Source organism: Heterodontus francisci, chromosome 2, assembly GCF_036365525.1.
Source record: "Heterodontus francisci isolate sHetFra1 chromosome 2, sHetFra1.hap1, whole genome shotgun sequence".
Lineage (NCBI taxonomy): Eukaryota > Metazoa > Chordata > Chondrichthyes > Heterodontiformes > Heterodontidae > Heterodontus > Heterodontus francisci.
Genome location: NC_090372.1, coordinates 100,114,822 through 100,139,217, shown reverse-complemented (window position 1 = coordinate 100,139,217; position 24,396 = coordinate 100,114,822). Strand labels below are relative to the sequence as shown.

Sequence of the window (24,396 nt, the reverse complement as noted above, 5' to 3'; positions counted from 1 at the left end):
GCTTGCTGACTTACACTGGCTCCTGGTCAGGTAACATCTCATTTAAAAAATTCCCATCCATGAGGAAAATCCAACCCTTAAGTATCAAGGGAGTGCACATTGTAGAGGTAGATTCATACCACAATGTCAAAAAAAAGTGTAAATACTTCCTTTTGAATCCTCATTTTCAAATCCCTCCATGGCCTCACCCCTCCCTATTGCTGTGATCTCCTCCAGCCAGCCCCACAACTCTCCAAGATATCTGCACTTCATTAATTCTGGCCTCGTGAGCATTCCCAATTTTAATTGGTTCACCATTGGTGCTGTGCCCTCAGTTGCCTGGGCCTTGAGAGGGAAATTCCTCTAAACCTCTCCGCCTCTCTTCCTCATTAAAACCTACCTCTGACAAAACATTTGGTCATCTGCCCTGATATTTCCTTATGTGAATTGGTGTAATATTTTGTTTTATAATGCCTGTGAAACCCCTTGGGACGTTTTATTATGTTCAAGATGCTACATAATTATATGTTGTTGTTTTGCCCCCACCAATTTTCTTCACCACCCTCCTCTCCTGCAGGTATCACCTTCTTGTTGAAGTATGGTTTCATGAGCATCAGGTGGTCAATCTTCATTTGTCAAAGTTGTTGAATACTAGGCTATTTGATCATAAGGGGTAATACAGCCGCACCCAATTGTGTTCTCACCCAATATCTATCACAGACAGTTCTAACAGGATAATGATCAAGAGAAGACCTGGTCAATTTTTCCTTCCCTAATTCAAGGGTGCTGAAACCAATTATAGTGGCCTACTGCAGCCCAGCTAAGATCAGGAAGCCAATTGCTTTTCCACAGTGAACTTCTGGTCCTTCTATGATAGACAAGTAACACCAACAGGTTTTTTATCTCAAAGCTTACAAACTATGAATCAGGTTTAAGTAAAATTAAACTGAAACAGCAGCAAACACAGCACATTTCACTAGATTACAGAATCTGTTGCAAAATAACTGTCCATAACTAATGTTCTCTGCAATTCTTGAAATAAAGATGTTTCATTAAAGACACAAGGTATGTGGAAGAAAAATCTCAAGTTTTCTGCTTGCTTCTATCTGTACGACAGTATAACAAAAAGAGAATTGGAAAACTAGGAAAAGGTTTCCGTATTTATTGCACTGTCAACCAGGCTGTCAATGTGGACCTTTCAATATTAGAATATTCCACCAGATATTATAGCACAATAATAATCTAAAACTATATATAAAACTGAGTACAAACAAGACTGCTTTGAACATTACATTGTGAACCTTAAGTATATTTTGCTTTGAACTAGATAAAGTAGTTGTAAAATGATTGCTAATGATTAAGCAAACTTCACTAAAACAGCATAGATTGCCAATCTAAAAGGTTTCACTTCTATGTTTTGAAGATTTTCTGCAGGTGTGCTCCAAGGCATTATGCAGTGTAACTTAATCCTGTTGACAGGGTCAGTTTACGAGGATTTATAAAGCTTTTTAAAGTGCTGCATGTTTACACAGTCAGTAAGTCAGGATCGTGGTCATTAATTGTATTGGCAGTTGCCAAGCTGTCCGATTATAAATATTACAAGTGTTAAGAATAAACCTTAAAGTGTTAATATAGTGTGTTCTCAACTACCTTTGATACAATAATGTAGTATTAATGAGGCAACTGAACACAGAACCATTTATCTTAAATGAATATGGAATACCATTCATAGCATGAAAACTAGAATCATATACCATGCAATAGCCACAGAAAGGTTTGGGAATTCTTAGCATATGCATTATGAGATGTCAGTAATATATTAATATTGTTACTTACACAAGTTACGATGATTGTCATAGCCAAGACTTAAAAATAAAATTCTAATCCAATGATGATGAATTCAAATTTTAAAAAAAATACACTCCAATTTTTCAATTCCCCTGGTTTTAAAAAAGCACTTGCTTATGATGGATACAGTTCCACATACAATCATAATCCTCTGGTATCTCAATTAAGTGACCACTCAAGAGCCTAGATGGTACACAGATTATCTGACTATTTTGTTTGGTCAAATGTTTAGTGGCATTGATTTTTTAATTTGTATGCAACTACCATGATATAATTCATATGAAAGTATTTTCTTACTGGTTTATCTTCCACACAATATCTAGAATTAGCTAAATGTATGGAACTACATAATATTTTGAAATGCACAGTATTCTCTGAATAATAGGAAAGATATGCTTTATTTTTAACAATTAATTTTGGTCCAGAATTTCTAATGTAGCTATTCCAAAGAGTAATATACAAAGGAAACAATTTCAGGATGGGAATTGGCTCTTAGAAGCATTTTAAATATGCTTATTTAACTTTTGATCATAAAGATTGAGTTACAAAAATGCAGAGAGATAAAGCATCGAAAGTGAAGAATGTTTAGTGTTCTGTGTAGAACTGGTAATTCTCTTGGCTCTGTCTCTAAGCTCTCTTAAGCTCCTGATAACACCAGCTGGAATGTTCACTCTCTCTGGACAGCTGGGAGCAGTGCAGGGGCCAGTCACAAATTAAATTAAGAGGTGTAAAATGCTGTGGGAAGAAAAACAATCCATGATAGGGATAACAGGTGTCACCCGCCACTCTATATGATTAGCCACTGTGCCGCTTTGGGGAAAAAAAAGTCACCAAAATTTGCTGAGTGGATTTGGATAACATTCATTTGGTCATTTTGTAAATTTCATCATTACGATCAATCGTCATTTTGATGGCCTGCAGATCATCTCAAGATAATTATGCATAGTCATCTCAAGAGGAGCTTAAAGGAACAGTTTCTTTCATTCACTCACCTCCTTAATGATATCAGTTAACGGCAATCAAGCTGCAAAATGTACTGCATGAAATCAGTGCTATAATTGTCATTATTCAAATAGATTTGAAATAGATTAAAATAATTTCATTGTCAGTCCCTTCTTTCCACACTGTTGATGCCTTCCTCTACTGGGAAGGCAGGATGGTTCAATCCATGACTTCCCACAGATAGCATCAACATAACTTTCTGCTTGATCCATGAGAAGCCATGCTCATGAACATGAACAAACAAAGCAAGAAGTGTATACAGCACATAAAGGCTCAGAAGACACGGGACCATGAGAAATTTATAAGGTACTGAATTTACTTTACAGTAAGATATCCACAAGTCCTAATTTACCTTTATTTGACATTACAAATCATACTAGGAGCAATTCATACAGTATTGCATGATATAAATGTCAATTAATTCCCAACTTAAATATTCATCCAGAAAAATAGTAGCATTCCATTTATTGTGGGGAAGTTATTAGAAACCATCAGGGACAAAATAAATTTTCATTTGGAAAGGCATGGGCTAATCAAGGAGCTGTCATGTATTTGTTGAAGACAAATCGTGACTAACTTGATTGAATGCTTTGATGAGATAATAGAAAAGGTTGATCAACATAGTGCAGTCGATGTTGTATGCATGGACTTTTAGAAGGCATTAAGTGTAAACAGGAGCGTTAAGATGATGGAAGCCCTTGTAATTAAGGGGAATGTGACAGTATGGATATAGAATTGTCTCAGTGACAAGAAGCAGAAGGTGGTCGTGAGCATTTTTCAGACTGGGATGTAAAGATGTAATGACATTATAAAGGGTACAGGTTTACCAGGATGTTACAATGGATGAGGGACTTTAGTTAGGAGAAGTTGGAAGAGTTGGAACTTTTCTGTTGGAACAGAGAAGGTTGAGAGGTGTTCTAATAATAGCTTTCAAGATGATGAAAAATGTTGATAGAGTAGATAGTGAAAAACTATTCCCACTGGTGAGTGGGTCAATAACCTGAAGTCATAGATTTAAAATCTTTGGCAAAAGATCCAGAAGGGAATTGAGGAGAATTTTTCCCCTCCCACTCAGTTGTCAGGATCTGGAATGGAACATTACTTGAAAAGGTGGTGGAAGTCGATTCTACAAATAATTTACAAAGGAGAGTTGGACAGGTACTGGAGGATGAGGAACTTACAAGGTTATGGACAAAAAGTGGGCGTGTGGCACTAAGCACGACGACTCTTATAAAGAGTCAGCACAGGCAAAACAAGCCAACTGGCTTCTCTGGAAAGAACAGAATGCAAATACAGGAGATAAAGGAGGTATATTACAGCCATAAGAATCAATGCTTAAATCACATAATTGATTCTTTTCTGCAGTAAGTTCTGTCTTACTTTGTTTGGTTATTCAGCATATTATTTCTTTAAAAATACTTGTATGGTCAAAAAACTGGGAACATTTTAAAAGCTCTATATTCAAAAGCTTAGTCCCAGCCTCTATAAAGATTACTTTCATTCAAGTCTTCAGTTCTTTAATTTTGTTTCTGCAGCTACTGTAAATTTTACGAAAGAAAGTTTCTTTGGTGACTCAAAATATTTCAGCAATAACAGTTTAAACCTTATGCAAATGTAGGATTTTATCTTGAATACAGATGTGTGATGTAGCAGCCTTGATGTAGATGATCATATGCTAACTCATTGACGGACTTTGGTTTTCTAAGTGGAGAGGGGAATATCTGTAGTCAGGAGTATCATGTGCTTTAGTTTTCGCAAGTGTAAAGTGGAGAGATGTGGTGCAGAGGGGTGAACTTATGAGAACTACATTTTCTCAGTGTACTTGCTCAGAGCCATGCTTTACCTTAAAGTAACCTGCCCACAGTGACTTTTACCTCAGATTAGTTCTATGTTAAAGAAAAAAAATTGATACAACTTAAGCTTATATAGTACCTTTAACATAGTAAAATATCCCAAGAGCACAAATAAATAAATATATGGTTCCAGGAAGCAATTGACAGAAAATACTGGTCAGGCAACATCTGTGGAGAGAGAAACAGAGTTAACATTTCAGGTCAATGGCCTTTCATCAGAACTGGAAAAGGTTAGAGATATAACAGGTTTCACGCAAGTACAGAGGCAGGGAAAGGGTGGGGAGCAGGGAAGGAAAGAATAAAAGGGAAGGTCTGTGATAGGCTGGAAGGCAGGAGTGATTAAATGACAATGTGATCATGTACAAGGCCAAAAGGGGGTGGTAATGGGAAAGAAACAAAAGATGGGTTGAGAGAAGCTGTAAATGACAATAGAATCATTACCAATAGCTGCCATCGAAAAAAAATTGGGAGCCACGAGGTCATGCTGCAGCTGTACAAGACTCTGATGAGACCGCACCTGGAGTATTGCGTGCAGTTCTGGTCACCGCATTATAGAAAGGATGTGGAAGCTATGGAAAGGGTGCAGAGGAGATTTACTAGGATGTTGCCTGGTATGGAGGGAAGGTCTTACGAGGAAAGGCTGAGGGACTTGAGGTTGTTTTCGTTGGAGAGAAGGAGGAGGAGAGGTGACTTAATAGAGACATATAAGATAATCAGAGGGTTAGATAGGGTGGATAGTGAGCGTCTTTTTCCTCGGATGGTGATGGCAAACACGAGGGGACATAGCTTCAAGTTGAGGGGTGATAGATATAGGACAGATGTGAGAGGTAGTTTCTTTACTCAGAGAGTAGTAAGGGCGTGGAATGCCCTGCCTGCAGCAGTAGTAGATTCGCCAACTTTAAGGGCATTTAAGTGGACATTGGATAGACACATGGATGAAAATGGAATAGTGTAGGTCAGATGGTTTCACAGCTCGGCGCAACATCGAGGGCCGAAGGGCCTGTACTGCGCTGTAATATTCTAATTCTAATTCAATGTTGAGTCCTGAAAGCCGTAAATGCTTAATCAACAGATGAGGCGCTGTTCCTCGAGCTTCCATTGAGCTTCATTAGAACAGGATAGGAGGTTAAGGACAAAGAGTTCAGAGTGGAAGTAAGGTGAGAATTAAAATGACAAGTGAGCGGAAGCTTGGGGTCACTCTTGCGGACTGAATGGAAGTGTTCTATAAAATGATCACCAATCTACAAACAGATTTTAAACAATGCTTTACTGATTTGCCAAGTTAATTTTAAGTAATTTACTTGATTACCATGAATACCAAGTGTTTGCTCTAAATATAATTACAATTAAATGTTAAACTAGCAGCTATCTGCCTGTGTGCTATTCAAAACTATTTATAGATTCACTGTAATCATGTGTTTTTCAAATCAAGGCGAGGGGTGTCAGCTTTTTTTCCCATTTTTGCCATGAAGCGTCAGCATCAAGTACAGCCAGTAAATTGTAGAACAGATGCACAATGTTCTTTCAATACTGGCTCTTTTGGTACTGTATAAGTTACATTAGTGTAGCAGCACTCCTACTCAAATGGCCATTCTTTGTATACAAACTTGGACAGTGAGTACTAGCAATCAATCTTACTGTGGGAGCCAACCTAGACAAACTGAATCCTGCACTTATGCATTGCACATACATAGCCACTCATATTTGACTACAAGATTTTGAAAACAATTGGCTGTCCACTGAAGCTCCTCAGTCTCATCCACTCCTTCCAATGACAACAAGCACTGCACTGTGCAGTTTGATGGCCCCACCTCCACCAGTTTCGGAGTGAGGAATGGAGTGAAACAGGGTTGTGTCCTAGCGCCCACTCAGTTTGGCATCATCTTCTCCATGCTCCTGATCTTCATCTTCCCTGCAGATATGGAAGGAGTCTATTTGCACACTAGGTCAGATGGTAAGCATTACAATCCATCAAGGCTGAAAGCGAAGACAAGAACACATCACGTCATGATCAGAGAACTCCTCTACATTGATGTTGCTGCGCTAGTCGCTCACACGGAAACTCAGCTACAAAGACTCATGGACTGTCTCTCCCGCACCTGTAACTTGTTCTCCTTGACTATAAGCAATAAGAAAACCTTGGTCATGGGACAAAGTGTTGCATCTCCACCCCTGATCACACTAAACACCCCACTGGAAGTGGTTCGCAAATTCTGCTAACTAGGGTCCACGGTGACAATCTGTCCTTTGATGTAGAGCTTGATACACGCATAGGGAATGCAGCTACCACCTTTGGCCACCTTGTGAAATGCACATGGAACAAAACCAAGCTGACCCTTAAGACCAAGCTGATGGTTTATAAGGCCTGTGTTCTCAGCACCTTGCTACATGGCTGTGAAACCTGGGCGACTTACAGCTACCAGGAAAAACAGTTCAATAATTTCCATCTTCGCTGTCTGCGGCATATTATGGGTCTCTCCTGGCAGGACAAAATCATAAATGCGGCAGTCCTCTCAAAGGCAGAGCTCCCAAGTGTGCTGGCACTAAACAGAGGTGGCTTCAGTGGATCGGGCATGTCCGCAGGATAGAAGACGGTCGCATACCCAAGGACCTTTTGTATAGTGAGGTAACCAGGGCCAAACAACTGGTAGGGCGCACAAAGCTCTGCTTCAAGGATGTTTGCAAGAATGACATGAAGGCTCTAAATGTCGACTCTCACACTTGGGAGTCACTAGTTGGTGAAAGAGGGAAATGGCGACATCCTGTGGACTGCTGTGCACTACCATGATGAACAGTTGCAACAACAGCTTGGCAACAGGCGCCAACGTCAAAAACAACAAGGATTAGCCTTCACAGCCAGAGGTGCACCAAGAGAAGACATCCCACTTAAGTGGATTGTTGGCTGCGTGTCCATCATCTTTTGTAGATGGAAGGATGCCCAAAAAAAACATACCCACTGCATGAAAAGTCACCAGATAGTTTTCAGAAGGGGGAACACTAGCTGATCTTTTCCCCACTTCTAGCCCATGTACACTTTTGCTAGTATTGGAACTGCACCCCACTTCTAGTCCAGTCGAGATAACGGATTATACAATTATAGAATCTTTTCGAACAGAAGGATCCCATTTAGCTCATCATGCCTGTGCCATCTCTTTGAAAAAGCCATCTAGTAAGTTCAACTCCACTTCACTCTTTCCCCAGAGCTCTGCAATTTTTTTGTTAAATATTTATCCAATCCTATTCTGAAAGTCACTTTTGAGGATGTTTCCATCACCCTTTCATAGAATCATAGAAAGCTTAAAGCACAGAAAGAGGCCACTTGGTCCATCGTGTCTTTGCAGGCCGAAAATCGATCCACCTGTTCGAATCCCACTTTCCAGCATTTGGTATGTAGCCCTGCAGATTACAGCACTTGAGGTGCATATCCAGACTCCTTTTGAATGAGTTGAGGGTTTCTGCCTCAACTACCCTTTCAGGCAGAGAGTTCCAGACCTCCACCATCCTCTGGGTGAAAAAGGTATTCCTCATCTCCCCTCTAATTTTTCTACCAATCACTTTAAACCTATGCCCCCTCATCACTGACCTCTCTGCTAAGGTGAATAGACCCCTCATCTCCGCTCTATCTAGGCCCCTCAAAATTTTGTACATTTCAATCAGATCTCCCCTCAGCCTTCTCTGTTCCAAGGAGAACAACCCCAGCCTATACAAACTTTCCTCACAGCCGCATTTTTCCAGTCCTGGCAACAGCCTTGTAACTCTCCTCTGTACCCTCTCTAGTGCAATTACATCCTTTCTGTAATTAGGTGGCCAGAACTGCACACAGTACTCAAGTTGTGACCTAACCAATGATTTATACAGTTCCAGCATAACCTCCCTGCTCTTATATTCTATACCTTGGCTAATAAAGGAAAGGATTCCATATGGCTTCTTAACCACCTTATCGACCTGTCCTGCTACCTTCAGGGATCTGTTGACATTCACTCCAAGGTCCCTCACTTCCTTTACACTTCTCAGTATTTTCCCATTAATTGTATATTCCTTTGCCTTGTTTGACCTCCCCAAATGCATCACCTCACGCTAGAGGCCTGCTACCCGACGAGACCCGACGACGTGTCGGGTTCGGGTCGGGCCAGACACACACGGTAAGTGCTCTGCTGGAATTAAAAAAAAAATTACCTGAGCTGGGAGTCTGGGATGAAATGGAGTCTGCGCAGAGTGACTGGCGTCACTATGATGTCATTGCGCATGCGCTGCAGCTTCCAACAGGTTCGGTGTCAGGAAGGTAAATGAAGGGATGGTCGGGTCAGGCTTGGGTCAGGTCGGGTCGGGCTCGGGGAAAAATTGGAGGGACTCAGGCTGGGTCGGGCTCGGGTCCACTGTAGTTCAGTCGGGTTCTTTTTCCCGACTAAAGAAGGCCTCTACCTCACGCTTCTCCAGGTTGAATTCTATTTGCCACTTTTCTGCCCATCTGACCAGACCATCAATATCTTCCTGCAACCTACAGCTATCCTCCTCGCTATCTACCACACCACCAATTTTTGTGTCATTTGCAAACTTCTTGATCATGCCCCCTACATAGAAACATAGAAAAGAGGAGGAGTAGGCCATTCGGCCCTTCGAGCCTGCTCCGCCATTCGTTATGATCATGGCTGATCACCCAACTCAGTAGCCTGTTCCGGCATTTACGTCCAAATCGTTAATGTATGCCACAAAAAGCAGGGGACCCAGTACTGAGCCCTGTGGAACGTCACTGCAAACAGCCATCCAGTAGCTAAAACACCCGTCAACAATTACCCTTTGTTTCCTGCCACTGAGCCAATTTGCTGCATTTCCCTAGATCCCAGGGGATTTTTTTTTTTTTAAATCAGTCTGCCATGTGGGACAGTGTCAAAAGCCTTGCTAAAATCCATGTAGACCACATCAACTGTACTACCCTCATCTATCTTCCTTGTTACTTCTTCAAAAAAAATTCGATCAAGTTGGTCAAACAAGATCTTCCCTTAACAAACCCATGCTTACTATCCTTTATTAACCTGTGCCTTTCTAAGTGACAGTTTATCCTGTCTCAAGATAGATTCCAATAATTTGTCCACTACTGAGGTTAGACGGACTGGCCTGTAATTATTTAGTCTATCCCTCGCTCCCTTTTTAAACAGGGGTACGACGTTAGCAGTTCCCCAATCCTCTGGCACCACACCTGTATCCAGTGAGGACTGGAAAATGATGGTCAGACCTTCTGCTATTTCCTCTCTTGCTTATTTTAACAGCCTAGGGTACATTTCATCTGGCCCTCGTGATTTATCAACTTTCAAGGATGCTCATCCCATTAATACTTCCTCTCTCCTTATGTTTATCAAATCCAATACTTCACACTCCCCCTCATCTACAATATCTGCATCGTCCCCCTTATGTGAAGACAGACGCAAAGTATTCATTAAGAACTATATCAACATCGTCCACCCCTACACATAGGTTACCTTTTTGGTCTTTTATGGGCCCTACTCTCTCCTTAGTTATTCTCTTACTCTTAATGTATTGATATCTTTGGGTTCACCTTGATTTTGCTTGCCAATATTCTTTCATGCCTTCTTTTTGCTTTCCTAATTTCCTTTTTGATTTCACCCCTCCACTTTCTATACTCCTCTCGGCTTTCGGTAGTATTGAGTTCTCTGTCAGACGTAAGCTTTCCTTTTCTGCCTTATCTTACCCTGTAAGCTTTCAGGCAATGCATTCCAGAATATAACAGCTCACTGCATTAAAAAGGTTTATGTCACATGTCTAGCACAAATCACTGAAGGTGAGGGGGCATCCACATAAAAATCAGCTCCAGAGATATAAAGCAGAGCACTACATGCATGCAAACAAATACAAATACATTCAGGATCACAGAAAAATTGAATAATTATACAGTCTTGATATCTTACCAACTGGGATCCTATAATCAAACTATTTTCTCAGAATTGCTGTGAAATTGGATGATGGCAAAGACCAGATATTCAGATTTTTACAATTATTAATGGGCAGGATTTTTGCAGATCCTGTGGCTATTTATCAGTGGTTATTGGTGTTATTGGATAGAGTTTTCCACATCCTTGAGATCTTCCTAATTTGTTTGGCTTGGCATCAAATCACATGAAACCTTTATCCACTGAGGTATCAGATGGGGAAAGGTATGGTAGCTAATTCTTTTCAGTCAGAAGAAAGTAGAGTGCTGTACAAGAGGCAGCTCAAGTTTTATTTTAAGGTAAATAAACAAACTGGGACTAAAGTGATTCCAGTTATATTGCAGGTAATTTGAAGAGAAAAAAAAAAGTACAGTTGAGGGCCATCAGCCTTTACAAAAATTGAGGTTACTTTAAAGGAAACTGAAGGCCTGCACAGGGACCAAATGCATTATAACTGGGATATAAAGTTATCTCTACTCTGCAAAAATAATGTGCTTTATTTCCATCCCTCAGTTCTAATATACATCTATCCAATTCCCATTCTGTGTATGTTTAATCAGAGTGATTCAAAACAAAGCCTACATGATAAACGTAAACCCAACAGCTCAGATACTTCACGACCTGAAAGTAGCCAAGACAGCCATGCAGAGAGAGAGATACTGCGCAAACACTGGATCAGCTTATATCAAGAAATCCAAACTGCATGTGACAAAGGAAATCTACGAGCTATGTACGAAGGGATCAAGAGGGTGCTTGGCCCTGCCAAGTTGCTCCCCTGAAGTTAGCAGATGAAGTACTCACCAATAGAAGTAAACAGATGTCCCACTGGGCTGAACACTACTGTGAGCTATACTCCTGAGAGTCAGACAACTCCAGTCTGCTCGACACTTTCCCGCAACTTCCTGTCATGGATGAGTTAGATGAAGATCCCTCATCACTGGAGCTCAAGAAGGCCATAGAACACCTAGCGAATGAACAGAAGGGCACCCAGCAAGGATGGAATCCCAGGTGAACTGCTCAAGCACGGGAAGCCCCATCTATTGCCACACCTTTATGACCTTCTCCTTCTCTGTTGGAAAATAGATTCTGTTCCACAAGAGATGCGTGATGCCAAAATCATCACACTATACAGAAACCAAGGCGACAAAGCAGACTGTATGAACTGCAGGGGCATCTCATTCCTTAGCGTCACAGGGAAGGCCTTTGCTAGGGTCATACTTAAAAGACTCCATTTACTTGCATACTGAATGTACCCAGAAATACAGTGCAGTTTCCATGCCGGCAGATCTACTGTGGATATGATCTTCTCCATACACCAACTACAAGAGAAATGTAGGGAACAGAGTATACCCCTTTACCTTACTTTCGTAGATCTCACCAAGACATTCAACACCATCAGCAGAGCAGGGGTGTACAAGATTTTGGAAAAAATTGTCTGTCCTCTGAAGTTCCTCAGTCTCATTCACTCCTTCCATGACAACATGCACTGCACTGTATAGTTTGATGGCTCCACTTCCGACAGTTTCAGAGTGAAGAATGGAGTGAAACAAGGTTGTGTCCGAACCCCCGCTCCATTTGGCATCTTCTTCGCCATGCTCCTCACCTTCCTTGCAGATATGGAAGGAGTCTACTAGTACACTAGGTCAGATGGCAAGCTCTACAAACTATCAAGACTGAAAGCGAAGACAAAAACACATCATGTCATAATCAGAGAACACTGATGATGCTGAGTTTGTCGCTCACACGAAAACTCAGCTGCAAAGACTCATGAACTGTCTCGCCCATGCCTGTAACTTGTTCCCCTTGACTGTAAGCGTTAAGAAAACCGTGGTCATGGGAAAAGGTGTTGCATCTTCATCCCTGATCACACTAAACAACACCCCACCCCACTGGAAATGGTTAGCAAATTCGGCTACCTTGGGTCCATGGTGACAATCTGACCCTTGATGCAAAGCTCGATGCATGCATAGAGAATGCAGTCACCACCTTTGGCCACCTCGCAAAACGCGCATGGGATAACACCAAGCTGACCATTAGGAACAAACTGATGGTTTATAAGGCTTGTGTTCTCAGCACCTTGCTGTATGGCTGTGAAACATGGACGACTTACAGCTACCAGGAAAAGAAGCTCGATAATTTCCATCTTCACTGTCTGCAGCTCATTTTGGGCATATCCTGGCAGGACAAAATCATAAATGTGGCAGTCCTCCCAAGTGTGTTGGCACTAATCAAACAGAGGCAGCTTCGGTGGATTGGACACGTTCGCAGGATGGTAGACAATCACATTCCCAAAGACATTCTGTGAGGTAAGGTAGCTGGGGCTAGACGACCAGTGGGGCGCCCAAAGCTCCACTTCAAGGATGCTTGCAAGCGTGACATGAAGGCCCTAAATGTTGACTATCTAACCTGGGAGTCACTAGCTGGCAAAAGAGGGAAACTGGTCTGCACTACCACGATGACCAGTTCCTACAGCAGCTTGGCAACAGGTGCCAACGTCAAAGACAACAACTCTCAGTGCCACCTGGCAGCTTCATGTGCAACATCTGTGGCAGAACCTGCCTCTCAAGGATTGGCCTTCACAGCCATCAGTAAAAATGCACCAAGAGAAGACATCCCACCGAAATGGATTGTTTGCTGCATATTCATCATCTTTCATAGATGGAAGGATGCCAACCAGATTCCCAATTTAATTCCAAAACAGACCAAATAATGGGTGTTGCTTGTTACGCCCACTGGGAACCGGGTTGAAATAACCACATTCCACGTAGGACCTTTACAACGAGTAAAGACGATTTTAGGTCCATCATCTCGAGTCTAATTTGAGCCCTAATATGAAAGACAGAAAGGTAATATTAATCTACTGCACCAGTCAGTTCCTTTATTAAAATAAAACTTTTTTTGTTCCAGTATTTTCCAACCCACAAATACTGACTTTTAATTTATACACACTAAGGAAAAACTGATTGGAATGCATACTGTTATGCTAGGCCGTCAGCTGCCAAGAATGAGGCACATTAATTTTGTCATGAACATTGATTTTAAACTGTTACTGGAGTGAAGAAAGGACTTGTTAAACAGATCAGCCCTGGCTGGAAAAGAAAGTTGCATATTAACAATGTTTGGAAAGACAAAACAGCCATGCCCTGACATTCAACCCAAAATGGACTTTCGATCACCAGATGTTGAAAGTGGGGGAGCTCACATTCCAGGCTGACTGCTAAGATGGCCGAATGCACAAACAGACATGGTCACACCAGCTAGTCACATGACTAACCTGCTGGGCAACCTGAGTTTTTTGAATTTGTACAAAAAGTTTGGGCAGAAAGTCGGTTTGCTCCTGGACTGAGAAGCTCTCTCTCCTGTCTGCTCCCATCTCTTCCTCACAAATGTCTGAATCCACTGAAGACATATGAACTCCAAGAGAGAAAAGTCTCCCACAGCGAACAAGGTTTAAGAAGAATATTGGGCCCCAACGAAAAGCAAGATGTACCTCCAATCAAGGACTCTACTGTGAGCTCGAAGAACCATAACTCTTCAAATATTGCCTCAACCCTTTCCACTTTATTTTTCTTCTGCTCTTTTCTGTCTCTATTTGCATGTGTGTATTGCGTATGCATGCTAGCATGGGGTGCGGCGTGTATCCGTAGGCATTAAATGAATTAGTGTTTAAGTTCAATAAATTTCAACTTTTCTTCTTTAAACCTGAGAAGGCCTGTCTGTGCTGGTTTCTATGCCTTATAATTGGAAAGTGAACAAGGATTCACCAAGGGGAAGCTAAAAACACTGTGTTTAAAATTAAACTCTGTTACAGTAAGACCAGATGAAGGCTGAAAGGGAACCCTAGACCTCTTTCTCACCTGGTCATAATACAATAAACCCATAAGAATTTTAAGGGGAAAAATCCCTGTCCCTTTTTCAACATCACCGACACATCCTCTCAAAATATCTCTCAACTGGTCTACAGATATGCATTTTATTTCTCCTTGAAACCATATATAACATATAAAGGTATTAAAGTCCACACTAATATACTCCATAAGACTAACATTTTGATAAGAATTTTCACCTGACATCTTTACTGATTCTCAATTTACTAATTTTAACCCGTGGCCCCTGGTATTTCAACGTTTAACATCTTGCACAATTTAGTTGGATCAATTGTCAATCTCTTGCACAATACAGCCAAAACAATCACTGTACCAGTAACAATGCTGGAAATGTATGAAATATTTAAAACTGCTCAAAGAGAATGTGCTGAAGGTCACTAGATTGCAAAACGCACTAAGTACGAGATAAAGAGGCGGGCAAGAACTAATGGAATAACACAATCAATTTGTAAAGCACTGGCATCTGGATGATTCAAGTATTATATTCAATATCAGTATGTTTTTCTTTTACATTAACATACGGATTGATATCAGCTTGGTCTGATTATAACATACTGCTTGGAAAGTCAAATAAATCATTAAAATATTTGACCAGATCTGCCAAACAAGTTTCCAGTGTTTCCTTTTGAAAAAGTGAACTTAGCGTTCTAAAAACAGGCATAGAATACAATAGAGAAAAGCAGCAGCTGATTGTCTGGATCTCAGGAGAATTCTCATCTGACAGATGCAAGATGCAATGAGCAGTTTACAAGAAATGTAAAGCTGGCACTGCCAGCAGCTTCAGAAATAGCTGAATTGGTTATTGTATGAAGGTGGTTCTCAGAAGTAGAGAGAGAGAGAAGAAAAAAAATCACACTTAGGATCGGGCTACTGTAAACCTCACACTAAGAACCAGTTGAAGATATGAGGCATGAACAGGCAATAAATTGCCAAGGCATTTTTGTTAGGCATGAAAATTGTTATAAAGTAGGAGATTACAAACCAAGGTTACTATGTAGGTCAGGCTCGTCTTTGTTCAAAGCAAATAAATACATCACCTTTAAGTGAGCTAACTTAGACACTTTAGATGCCGTCCCAGTATATTGCTAGTTTTTGAGACATTACATACTCAGTACTTTTGTTCTCCAAATGCCATTTTTTCCCTCAGCACTGTTTTGGTGGCACATCAAGGTAGAAACTGCTGCAAAACTTCATGCAGCAAATGTCACCACCAGTTCATGTTACTCCTAATCTAATTAAACTGCAGATTAATATAAGTGATTGATTTCACACAAGTGGCTGTTTCTAATGTAGGCAGGGCTGATGTAACAGGGACAGCAATGCCTCAGTTAGAAAGAGTTCTGTGGGAACAGTCCATGTAATGTTCTAGGGTTAAATGCCTCAGTTGTGATGAGACCCTGTGTAATGAAATTTCACTGCATTCCATCAAAAAAAGTGGTCACAGATAAACTCAGTAGGAGCCAAAATATTTAACCATTCAATAGACATCAATATTTGACACCACACAACTAAGATAATTCAGAGTAGTTTATGGATATTTAGATCAACTTAAAAAAATACAGTATCAACTGCAATCATAACTTAAGGGTGATAACTTTACTAATTCTAACAAATTTCATGACTATATTAGAAAATACTAGCTGCTTTACCTATTAGGAACAACCAGACTTAATGAAGGTTTATCCAAAAAAAACTTTTTTCCATTCAGGTCAATTATGCCTTGTTTATATTACTAAATAAAGATGGCAATAAAAGACTCATACATATGCTCATTTACATAATAGGTCTACATTTAAGTGGATAGTCAGTAAATGCTTTCTGTACTCCATGTAGAGATGAACAACTGAGACGAATTTATCGTGGCTTTTAGTTCCAAACTTAAATACTTAGCTAGTTCTTTTTAGCCGTTACCACACCTTATGTGCTCATCAGGTTTCGATTAATATTTCCTCTCCCACTTAATAAGGTCGATCTGGTCTTTAGAACTTTTGTATTGTTTAAAAAAACTAGATTCTTCTTTGTTGCCATCTGCAATCAACAATCAGACTTATTTCTAAAAATGAACTTAATGTTTTCTACAGGTACATTGTAGTAAGAAGATAGCAAAGATGGGGGTAAGGAGAAACAACAGATGGAGGCAGTAAATTTGCAACAGTAAGGTAAAAGAATAGCAGAGATACTAAATAAGTAGCTTGCTTCTGTTTACAAAGATGAGTATATTTGGTTACGCAAGCTTAAGACAGAAACTCACTGGGATCTGATAGTTTGCATCCAGGAACCAGAAGGAAGCTAGAGGAGCAATAGCAGACAGTTTGACTACAATCTTTGAAAAACCTTTGGAAAGGAAAATTGTGTCAGAGGATTTAGTGATGCCCCTCTTCTAAAAGGAGACAGGGATAAGTGAGCAAGTTATAGACAGTAATATTACTTACGTGATGAAATAACTTAAGCACTTAGAGAAACATGAGTAAACCAGGGCCAGTCAGCAAGGCTTGACCCATCTTGGAATTCTCTGAAGGAGGAACAGATTTTTAAAGGAAATACAGTGGATGTGGTTTATGTGGATGCTGAAAGCATTTGATAAGGTACCTTTGACAGACTTAGGGTATCGATAATGACATGGAATCAAGGGAAATTAGGTCACATCGACAGGTGTTTAGAAGACAAAAGGAAAATGATAGTGGTAAAAGGAAATTTGTCAGACTGGGGAAAATTGAGTAACACGCCATAGGGACTGAGTTGGGACCACTATTTTACTTTTTACATAAATGATTTGGATTTTAGAATTGAAGCAACTACTAAAATTTACTTAAGACACCCAATTGGCAAGGCTATAGAATCTTGTGCCAAGGATTTTGAAAAGCTAAAAAGAGGAAAATAGATAGGCTAGCAGTATGGGCAGATAGGAGACACGTCATTTATAGTAGTATGGGTAGATAGGAGACACATTGTTTAATTTGGGGAAAAATACATTAAGCAATGCATGTTCTAAGAATAAGGAGTGAAAATATGCCTTAAACAGCAACATTTTAAATGGAGAGAGAGAAACAAAGGACCTTGGTGTGCTAGTAGCAAAGATAGATAAAGCCATAATAAAATACAAAGAGTCTTTGATCAAGAGCACAAAATACAAAAGTAATAAGGCAATATTGAATTTACAACACTTCAGTAGGCCACAGTTGTATTTCTATGATGTAGTTTTGGGCATTCCATTATAGCAAGGATATTCCTTTCAATTACAGTAACTTCACGCATGTTAAGATGTCAATGATATTTTCACTCTAACTCTAAATGCTTAACAGATTCCACCCATTTTGATGAAAGGTCAACAGAACCTTTAACTCTGTTTCTCTCTCCACAGATGCTGCCAGACCCAAGAGTTTCTAGCATTTCCTGTTTTATTCCACCCAGGCCTCTTCCTCATCCCAAAAATAAGTAATCTGTACACATTCCATGAATTATTAGGAACCTGCCCATCATCTATGTTGTTGTAACCAATAATGGTATTACAGTAATTACAATCAACATATTAAAAGTAAAACACTTCAGAGTCCCCTCCTTTAATGCAAGTATAACCTCTAAATTACATTAACAAACTTGGTCTAACTAGAAGGAAAATACTGATTTCAAAATTTATTTGCAAAATGAAAAACAAGTACATTGCTAGTTTACAAAATTGCTCAAGTCTGCAGTTATGATTCATGTTTACTTGCTAAAGAACTCAGTTTTTCTTCAGTCATGTTTAATGTGCAGTTTCTAGGTTTCACATCAATGTCAACTGAAAGACAAAGCAAAATTTTCTGCCAACAAGAGTTACATAGCTTTTCCTCAGCTTACTCTTATCCACAGGTAGTGATACATTAGCACAGCAGTCAGGATGGAGGAAGATTACTGGTTTAAAAAAAACTGAACAGCACACGTGTTTGTGTGATTTAACATTGCAAAGTGATTCAGAACTGGTTATCTTAGAAATTTCATTGCAGAATTCTGTAGTAGCATGGGGACAACAGAAAGCACATTTTTAAGATATACAATTATTTTTATAGTAATTTACAGATAACACTCATCCAAATAGACAGCAGATAGTAGGTCTGTCTCAGAGTACTAAACATTAGGAGAAGCTGTTTTGCAACCTGCTCACAAATAATTATAGAATGAGGGAAAAATATTTAATTTTTATACAGAAACTCCAAACCAAAAAAGGTACATTACCACTCATAACTAAAAAAATTATTCATGTGGGGTAAAAACTTTTGATTACGTCAAAACTAATTACAAATCACATGCATCACATTCCCCAGCCTACTCAAACACTCATTACCTTAGCATCTTCCTTATTCTCTAAAGAAAAGTATCTTCCACTGCAGGAATCAGCTCAAATGCAAATACGGAAAAATTACTATCAACTTCATGATGCCAGATTGGTGCTTGCATGACTCTCCTTTCCAATGCTCAATAGCTTCTCTGGGCTGCTGAATAAGTCATTTTATCCAGAAAAGGTTACAAAAGCAAAATAAATACAATATATAATTGCTGTTTACAATTAATTCTGAAACCATAGTTGAACTGGATGAAAGGGAGCTTAGTAAGTATGAAAATACAAATAAAAAAGTGATATTTCAGTTAATACTTTATTTAGTGTGATACTTTTTATCATCTGTTCCACTGAACATTTTCAGAGCATAATGCAAACTCAAAAATTTAGAGTTCCTCTTCAGTCTATTAAAAACCACCAAGACATTCTGATTGACATTTGTTCTTTCAGAAATAAGAAAAAATTGACAGTACAATTAGGCACACTGTTGACACTGTACAATGAAATGCACAAATTCATTAATAGCTATTTACCATGTGCTCTTAGGTTCCCCCTGTAGTTTATAAGCCGTGCGCGGATGAGGAAATTTCATCCGTGACAAGTGAGCCTTACAAGGAGTGAGTAACTAGACTTTTAAAACAAGTCCTTAAATTAACTAATGTATCAACAACAGAATGTAAGTTGTTGGGTTAAGACGACTGTTAAACATACATTTCAAAACATTAAAATTTTTCATTATACAATTTATTTAAATGCACATATGCTAAAGAAACTATTGCACAAAATTAAAATCTCAGTATAAAGTATGCGAGTGGGGCCCATTTAAATTAGTTTCCATGAAGATTTTTGTCAGAAGTACGATTTGGTAATATGCATAATGCATTTTACAAATCACAGCTTCCTGACAATTGCAGAAATGGGCACTTTTGTTTCTGTGGCAATATTTACCAGTATACGAGTGAAAACCAGCATTCAGAAGAAGTCTGGTCAGATTAAAATGAGAAAACTATTTTTAAACAGGACATTTAAGGCTAATCTCAATTACACTTGCTAGAGTGGCAACATTAATCTGATCAATCCTAATCAGAGCACTCACTTGTTATCTTGGACACAATCAACTTTAAAGTACATTAAAATCTCTGTACATTAAAATTTACAATCATCTCTGGAGGCTTTACAGTTGTATGAAAATACACGGCTCAGTAACTCCTTGACTAATGGACCAAGCACAGACATGTATGCAACAAAAAATACTCTGCTCTATTCAGCTGTTTTGGGAATGCAGGCAGTGGGTGAAATACAACCCAAGCTTGTGGTTCTCTTAGACAAGTGATCAAGTTTTTGTGACACCAGTTCACATCCACTTAAGCTAAAACCAGGGTTGTTCATCGAGGTTGTTCAGGGTCTTTCATTTTTGTACTCTTTTAATCCTGTCGTTTTTTTGAACCAATCCCGATCAGCCATCACATTCTCTCAAACATACACATTGAGTTGTGCTAAATTCATCTTTTCCTTCTCCGAGTTGGGTACACACCAGTTCATTCAAATGCAAAATCATTATAATTGTGCTTTGCTCTATCCTTAAGCAATACTGCAACTCCCATTACCTGTCTAAGAGATGATTCAGTGGGTGTATAATTGGTTATGATGCTAACTAGATACAAGGAGACAGCTACAAGATGCAGCAGTTTGACCATGCATCTACAGCTGATCCATTACAAATTAATGCACATTTTCTCGATGAGCTATGATGACATTATAATAAATATAAACCAGTTATGATACACAGGGATATTATGAGGAAAAAGTGCATTAGAAATCAAAAACGGCAGACAACAATGTCTTCCAAAGTAAGCCAGAGTCATGGCTCTGGAGGCTGGCACAACAAAGATGGCATTGTAACCGGAGCTGTGTAGGTTTCAGAGGCCCAGAGAAACTGGCATAACACAGATCGAACTAGGGAAGGTGCACGAGCCCCTGTCTTCAGGGCACAGTTTTCATGGCTGGAAGCGTCACCTCTTTTGAGAGGAAGCAACTTGAGCTGATTGAGACTTCTGCTTGTATTTTTGCAACCGCTGTGATCGTGAATGCAATTTGATGAAGAGCTCACGAAACTTGTACTGCGGAAAAAGGGTTTCTAGGAAGCCTTCTAGAAACACATAGACCATTCTTCGATTTAACTGGTTATGTTGGAACATCTCAAAGACTCGTAAAATGCCTTTGCGTGTGGTTTCAGCACCAATGATATGTTTTAATTCATCTGGAAAAAAAGTTACGTTAATACCTTGGTTAGTTTTAAGGAAGATCCATTAAACATGCCACTCTTCCAACCCTTTGCATGCTAAAATAAATCTAAACTTTGGGAAAAATATTTCTGTGCATATCAGGAAAGGAATATCAATACAGGGTAACATGCCCCTTTTTCACTAAGTGCCCAGAAGCAGTTTTGTGTTACGAAAGTGCCTCTGTGTTTTGTTAAATATATTTAAGGATTCATTTTTGCAAGATTGAAGAAGTGTTAAACTTTGGGGTTTTCAAAGGGGATCATATAAAGGCCACTTGACTTTGAAAAACTGTCTCTGGAAATGTTTTTTTGAAAAGGGCACTGAGAGGTCTTGTGAGGAAAACAAGCCTTTCTGGGAAACCACTTGACTTTCAGCAGCAACAAGCCTTTCTGGGATACCACCCGACTTCCAGCTCAATAAATAAGAGAACTGTGGACACCTGGAGAAGTTGTTTACAAATAATTGGCAGGTCAAGATTGATGGAGGTCAAAAAGGTCGACCTCCTGTTGTCGATTTTGCTTTTGAATTGTTTTGCGTTGGGGTTGAACTGTATAAAAAAGGAGAGAAGTTCCAAGGAGAGAAGAGAATCCCCAAGGAAGGAGAGAAGACTACAACCCAGCTCCGCTTTCCAGCACCTCCCTAAAAGACCGCGAGATGTCCACTGTGTCAACTCATCTTGTCTTTGAAGAAAAGCCTGCTAAATTAATTCTCAATGCTACCGGAAAGGAACTGTTCTAAAAGATCCCAGTGACCCATCTACGTGCACTCAGAGGCCAGACTGTATGACAGTTTTGGGACACATATCTCATCTGCTGTTTCTTCAAGAATGAGCAAGTATTGAGCTCGTGTTTTTTTTTGCCTGCAATAGAGCTCTGAACACAAAAATCCCTTTATTTTTCCAGATAATCGGTGTATATGCGTGCGCGTGTGAGTGAGTGAGTGTGAGGGGCTAAGGTAAAAAGGGAACTTGAATATTTCAATCTGTGTGTTTATGTTTCACTTCATAACTGGTTAAGACTTGTTTTATTATAAACTGATAATTATGTTGTTTATTAAAGAAACCTGTGTTTGATACAGGGCTAGAAATATAGTCTATGTTGATGTGGTGTACATGGACTTCCAAAAGACATTTGATACAGTGCCACACAAAAGAATTGTGAGAAAACTTGTAACTCATGGAATAAAAGATACGGTAGCAATGTAGATACGGAAAATGGCTGAGTGACAGGAAACAAAGAGTAGTGGTTAATGGATATTTTTCAGGCTGGAGGAAGGTTTGTAGTAGAGTTCCCCAGGTGTCAATGTTGGGACCCTAGCTTTTCCTGATATATATTAATGACCTAGATCTTGATGTACAGGGCACAATTTCAAAGTTTGCAGAGGATATGAAACTTGGAAGCATTGTGGGCTGTGAGGAGGATAGTGTAGAACTTCAGAAGGACATAGACAAGTTGGTGGAATGGGCAGACAGTTGGCAGATGAAGTTCAATGCAGGGAAATGTGAGGTGATTCATTTTGGTCGGAAGAACATGGAGACACAATATAGAATAAAGGGCACAATTCTAAAGGGGGTGCAGGAGCAGAGGGACCTAGGTGTATTTGTGCATAAGTCATTGAAGGTGGCAGGACAGGTTGAGAGAGCAGTTAATAAAGCATACAGTATCCTGGGCTTTATTTAAAAGGGGCATAGAGTACAAGAGCAAGGAAGTTTTGTTGAACTTGTATAAGACACTAGTTTGGCCTCAGCTGGAGTAATGCATCCAATTCTGGGCTTGAGGAAAGACATGAGGGCACTGGAGAGAGTACAGAACAGATTCACGAGAATGGTTCCAGGGATGAGGAATTTCAGCTATGAAGATAAATTGGAGAACCTAGGACTGTTTTCCTTGAAGAGAAGGTTGAGAGGTGATTTGATAGAGGTATTCAAAATCATGAGGGGTCTGGACAGAATAGATAGAGAGAAACTGTTACCACTTGTGAAAGGATCAAGAACGAGAGGGCACAGATTTAAAGTATTTGGTAAGAGAAGCAAAAGTGACACGAGGAAAAACCTTTCCAGCGAGTGGTTAAGATCTGGAGTGCACTGCCTGAGAAAGTGGTGGAGGCAGGTTCAACTGAAGCATTCAAAAGGGAATTAGACAGTTATATGAAAAGGAAAAATGTTTAGGGTTATGAGAAGGCAAGGGAATGGGACTGAGGGTACTGCTGTTTCGGAGAGCCAGTGCAGATACGATGGGCAGAATGACCTCCTTCTGCACTGTAAAGATTCTGTGACTGCATCAGTAAGAACACAATAGGAGAAGCTGACCATATGGCCCATCAAGCCTGCTCTGCCATTCATTACCATCATGGATGATCTTGGGCCTCAATTCCACTTTCTTGCCCACTCCCCATATCCCTCGATTCCCTGCGAGATCAAAAATCTATCTATCTATCTATCCCAGCTTTAAATGTATTCAACGATGGAGCATCCACAACCCCTCTGGGGTACAGAATTCCAAAGATTCACAACCCTTTGAGTGAAGTAATTTCTCCTCATCTCAGTCCTGAATGATCGGTCCCTTATCCTGAGACTGTGCCCCGACCCTATCAAGCCCTTTTAGAATCTTGTATGTCTCAATTAGATCGCCTCTCATTCTTCAAAACTCAAGAGAATATAGGCCGAATTTACTCAGCCACTCATCATAGGACAACCCCCTCATCCCAGGGACCAATTTAGTAACCTTCACTCCACCACCTCCAGTAAAAGTATATCCTTCCTTAAATCTGGAGACCAAAACTGTACAGAGTATTCCAAGTGCATTCTCACCAAAGCCCTATACAATTTTAGTAAGACTTCTTTATTCCTGTACTCCAATCCCCTTGCAATAAAGGCCAAAATGTCATTTGTCTTTCTTATAGCCTGCTGCACCTGCATGTTAACTTTGTGCGTTCCTTGTACGAGAAACCCCAAGTCGCTCAGAACATCAACACTTACCAGTTTGGCACCTTTTAAAAAATATTCTGCTTTGCTAGTTTTATGACCAAAGTAAGCAACTTCACAATTCCCTACATGATACTCCATTTGCCAGCTTGTTGCCTACTCACTCAACCTGTCTTTATCTCTTTGCAACCTCTTTATGTCCTCCCCACAGCTTACCTTTGCACTGAGCTTTGTATCATCAGCAAACATAGATACATTCCTCTCTGTCTGTTTAGCCAAGTCATTAATATAGACTGTAAATAGCTGAGGGGTGTGCAAAGGAAACCTGAGGGAGCCTGAATGCCGGAGCCAGAAGCCCA

General features: G+C 39.9%; 1 protein-coding gene across 2 annotated transcripts in view; it reads right to left on the bottom strand.

Annotated features, from left to right (window-relative positions):
• Window positions 1-18,156: 18,156 nt before the first annotated feature.
• Window positions 18,157-24,396, bottom strand: part of LOC137346020 (sorting nexin-13-like) — a 128,476-nt gene continuing 122,236 nt past the window's right edge. For both annotated transcript variants that reach the window (XM_068009320.1, XM_068009327.1), the window contains exon 20: window positions 18,157-21,089. In XM_068009320.1, coding sequence (XP_067865421.1) covers window positions 20,842-21,089 — 248 coding nt within the window. In that variant the 3' untranslated portion in view covers window positions 18,157-20,841. The remainder of the gene's footprint in view (window positions 21,090-24,396) is intronic.